Here is a 3,776-nt window from a genome sequence, read left to right as displayed (position 1 = left end):
GGGGGGGGGGGGATCTTCCCACCCTCTTGTCGCTTAAAGGTGTCCCGATGATCTCTTCGCGAGATCTGCCGTGTTGAAGGAGTGCCACGGCAGCAGCGTCCCGGTCCCGGGCTGGTTGAGGTGCCACTTCTGGTGGTGCTTCACCATCTCGTACTCCTCCACAGTCGCGGGGAAGTCGCGGTCCGTGGGCGGCCGCACGTAATGTGAGTGGCGCCGCCCGGCTTCGGGGTGCGCGTACTTGCTCTCGTCCTCGTACCAGCGGACGAGCCAGCCGCGCTTGCGGGGGTTTGTCGCGAGGCCCTCGAGGCCTTTGCGCTCCGGCATCTCCTGCTCCATGAACACCGGGTACTCGTCGGGGTGGAGTTCCTGGTAGAGGCCCTCGTGCGTCATGTACACGCCGGTGAATGAGCCGCCGGCCGCCTCAATAAGGCGGATGCTCTCCGCGGACGCGTTCTGCAGCTCGATGTGGATGGGGTACGGCACACGCGTCACACCGCCCGTGACAAGGACAAAGCCGGGCCACACAATTTCGCGCTCCGCCACCACGTGGGCCTCGCGAAGGTGGTACAGCGTAATGACCTCATTCGGGTTAATGCGGCCCGTATCAATTGCCCAGAGCAGCTTGCTCAATTTAAGGCGAGAGAAGACCAACTTTCCCTCGTAACGATTGCGAGGGCCACCGGCCGAGACACGTGGTGCAAGCATGAAGCGTGGCGTCATTTTGCGCTCCTGCCATTGGCCACGTGCAAACACGTTGCGCCTGTCATTGTACCCACGCGAGTACTTCCAGCTGCCGCCGATCTTCATCCAGCCCATCTTAATCATGTTATGACCGCTACGCAAGCCTACGTACTCTGGCGTTGGCGTGAGGTCTCTCACCGACTGCGTGATCTGCGGATTGAGGTACTGATCCCAGTGGCTCCATTTATGCTGCGTCGTCCGCTCGTTCAGCCGCGAGCCGACAACTGGTAGCGGGTGGTCCTCGTCGAACTCCTTCCTACCGGCAAAATCTTGCCAGTTATTCCGCGGCTTCGCGAGGAGGTTGCTGCTGTTGATGAGCGGAAACATGGACTTTGCTGGGCTCATGTGCAGCGGAATCGTCTCTCGCCGTGGGTGGAAGAGGCGGTGGCGCCGCAGCAAAAACGTCGGCGAGAGCATACGGGCACTTCTCTAATCGCTCTTGTGTTTCCTTTCGTATCTTTCCCTATAGTCTGTTCCTGACGCTGGCCCTCCGCCTACTCGCTGCGGCCCACCAATTCCGTCTTTTTCTTCCTGCTATGGCTCAGCGTACAAACCGAAACAATAACAAAAAAAGAAACGAAAAGAAAACGAAGAAACACAACGAGGAAGAGTGAGCACCGAGACGAAGGCACCAGAGCCAACCAAAGCACATCCGTTTCCTGTGTGAGATGCGAGAAGGGAACCCCTCATCACACACAGAAGACATGAACACCTACGCACCCACATACAACCAAAAGTACAGCCGCTCTTGCTGTACCTCATCTCTACATGGCGAAGATAAATAATGATGGCGGTAATGCGCGTTGCGAGAAAGCGCCCCGCCGATCGGGCCACTATGGCTACACCGAGACGAACCGAGAGTCCACCTGCTCGCACACCTCCTCAAACACACGCTCCACCGACTGGTCCCCGTTAATGCGCACAAAAAACGGCTCATAGCACTCGATGAGTTCATCCTTCCTCGCGTCAAAGTACTTCCACCTGCCCACCACCGTTGCGAGGGATGCATCGCCGTCCTCCGTGGGCTCCACCATTGTTCCCGCCGGCGGCAGCACGTACTTCTCGTGGTAAACATTCTGCGTGATGGGGTCGTAGCGGCGCCCAGCGCAGCGCTGCACCGCCACCTCCGCCGGCACATCCAGCACAGCGAAGAGCATCGGCGACATGCCGGCCTCCTGCAGCCGCAGCGCCTGCGATCGGGTGCGAGGGAACCCGTCGAGCACCCACCCATTGCGAGCAGCATCCTCTGCGTTCAGCCGCTTTATGATGAGTTCTGCGGCGACATCGCTGGGAACCGCGTTTCCTTCCCGAAACCAGCTTGCTCTCGTCTTGCCCTCCTCCATATTTTTCTCCATCTCCTCACGAAATATTTCATCAGCATTGACGAGGACCACGCCGTATTTCTGTGCGATACGGCGCGACTGTGTTAGTTTCCCACTCCCGGAAGGCCCGACAATCATCATCCGCAACGAAGTTTTGCCCTCGAGCGACCTCAGCAGGAACTCTAGTGGGTCTTCTGGGAGGTGCAGCAACACGTCATGGAAGAGTTCCTCCAGCAGTGGTTTGATGTGCTTTTCCTCAAGGTACGTGACAGAATCCTCTGAGAGATCACCGGTCGACATCCTTTGATTCTGTTTTTTTTTTTGTTTTGCTTTCCCTTTGTGTAAGTCTGTGTGTGTGTGGGGGGGAGGAGCGGATGCTATATTTCTAAGGCTGCAGGTGTGATGCAGGCGGGTGGCGAAGAAGCGGAGAGAAGCCATGGAGGAGACAACCAACACACACCAAATGCGCACACAAGAGGGAACAGTATGCCCCGAGTGAGGACAAACACGGGAAGATGGAGAAACACGAATCCGCCCACACCAACCCCTCTGCAGATAGCAGTGTCACTCTGCCTCTTCTTGATTCTTTTCGTTTATTTTAGTTCCAGCTCAATGGTGTAGCAGCGCTGCAAGTCATCTGTAGCAACGAGGCGCACCTCCACGTCAAGCGTGACATCGGTGGACGTGAACTCCACGAGTTCCTCCGCCCGCACGGATGCGGGTAGGAGGATCGTTGTCTGCTTCCAGTGCGTGGGCGGGCAGCGCGGCGACGTGCTCAGTACCGCGTCACGGAAGCTCACATCAAACCACAACGTGAATCCATCAACAACAACGCGGGGCGGGTCAACAGCTGTAAAGCGCTCACTAAACACAGCGGAGGTGGGAAAGTCGAAGTGCACGGTTTTGCACAACGACGCCACAGCGTCCGCCGACACGGCGGCGAGGTCCAGCTCCGCCAGCAGCGCCCCCTCGTGCAGCAGGCACGCCGGTGGTACGGTGTCGATGAGCGGCGCCGCGCTCTCAAGGTGCGTCTCGTACTCCATTGCGCCATAGCGGCTGAGGTCGACGCCGTCGACGCTGCCCCAAAAGCGGCGGTAGCGCTCTTCGTAGTACGGGTGGCAGCTCATGGGCGCGACGTGTATTGTTGCGCGATCTGGGACCATCTCAACAGGCCGAGAAATGCCAAGCAGCACGTTTACCTCATTGAAGAAGTCTCGCGCGCGCACAACGGAGGACAGCATGCCCTCGTGCAGCAGATAGAACCCCATCCACTCCGACACCACCACCGACACGCCGCAGCCCTGCAGGACTGCCCCGTGCTGCGCCACAAAGCTCGCGGCCCCACGCCCCACGACGTTCTCCACAGTGTCCGGCAGCAGCGTCACGCTCTCCGAGAGGCCGTTGTCTGCGAGCACCTCCGCCTGCACGTGCCGCAGCGGCGACGCCTCAATGGAGAAGACATGCCTCGCCCCGGCGCGCGCCGCCCACATGGAGAGAATGCCTGTCCCGGAGCCCACGTCCACCACAACGCGGCCGCGAACAACGGCGTCGCAGGTCATCACGTGGCGGTAGAACGACATGCGCGGCTCATCCGCCAGCATCACGCGGTGCACGCCGAGGTCGGCGTAGCCGTCGAAGTACTGCTCCTGCAGCGACTCGCCCGAGTCATAGTCCTCGGCGAAGTGCCGTGACGCCATGAACCTCTGCAAGCAG

At 59.5% G+C, this 3,776-nt stretch overlaps 3 protein-coding genes across 3 annotated transcripts; all 3 read right to left on the bottom strand.

Annotated features, from left to right (window-relative positions):
- Positions 1-33: 33 nt before the first annotated feature.
- On the bottom strand, positions 34-1,158 carry DQ04_03341040 (ribosomal protein L15 containing protein; the record flags this gene model as incomplete). Its single annotated transcript, XM_009312743.1, has 1 exon — positions 34-1,158. The coding sequence occupies one exon, from the start codon at positions 1,156-1,158 to the stop codon at positions 34-36; it is 1,125 nt and encodes a 374-aa protein (XP_009311018.1).
- Positions 1,159-1,580: 422 nt separating this feature from the next.
- DQ04_03341030 (adenylate kinase) lies at positions 1,581-2,363 on the bottom strand (the record flags this gene model as incomplete). The annotated part of the gene is made up of 1 exon (XM_009312742.1): positions 1,581-2,363. One exon carries the CDS (start codon positions 2,361-2,363, stop codon positions 1,581-1,583), a length of 783 nt encoding a protein of 260 aa, XP_009311017.1.
- Positions 2,364-2,656: 293 nt separating this feature from the next.
- DQ04_03341020 (arginine N-methyltransferase, type I) lies at positions 2,657-3,760 on the bottom strand (the record flags this gene model as incomplete). The annotated part of the gene is made up of 1 exon (XM_009312741.1): positions 2,657-3,760. The coding sequence occupies one exon, from the start codon at positions 3,758-3,760 to the stop codon at positions 2,657-2,659; it is 1,104 nt and encodes a 367-aa protein (XP_009311016.1).
- Positions 3,761-3,776: the final 16 nt, after the last annotated feature.

The sequence above is a fragment of the Trypanosoma grayi genome (assembly GCF_000691245.1).
Source record: "Trypanosoma grayi strain ANR4 Tgr_334_V1, whole genome shotgun sequence".
NCBI classification, from domain to species: domain Eukaryota; phylum Euglenozoa; class Kinetoplastea; order Trypanosomatida; family Trypanosomatidae; genus Trypanosoma; species Trypanosoma grayi.
Note: the sequence above shows the minus strand (reverse complement) of the source record. Positions and strands in the feature narration are given on the sequence as shown.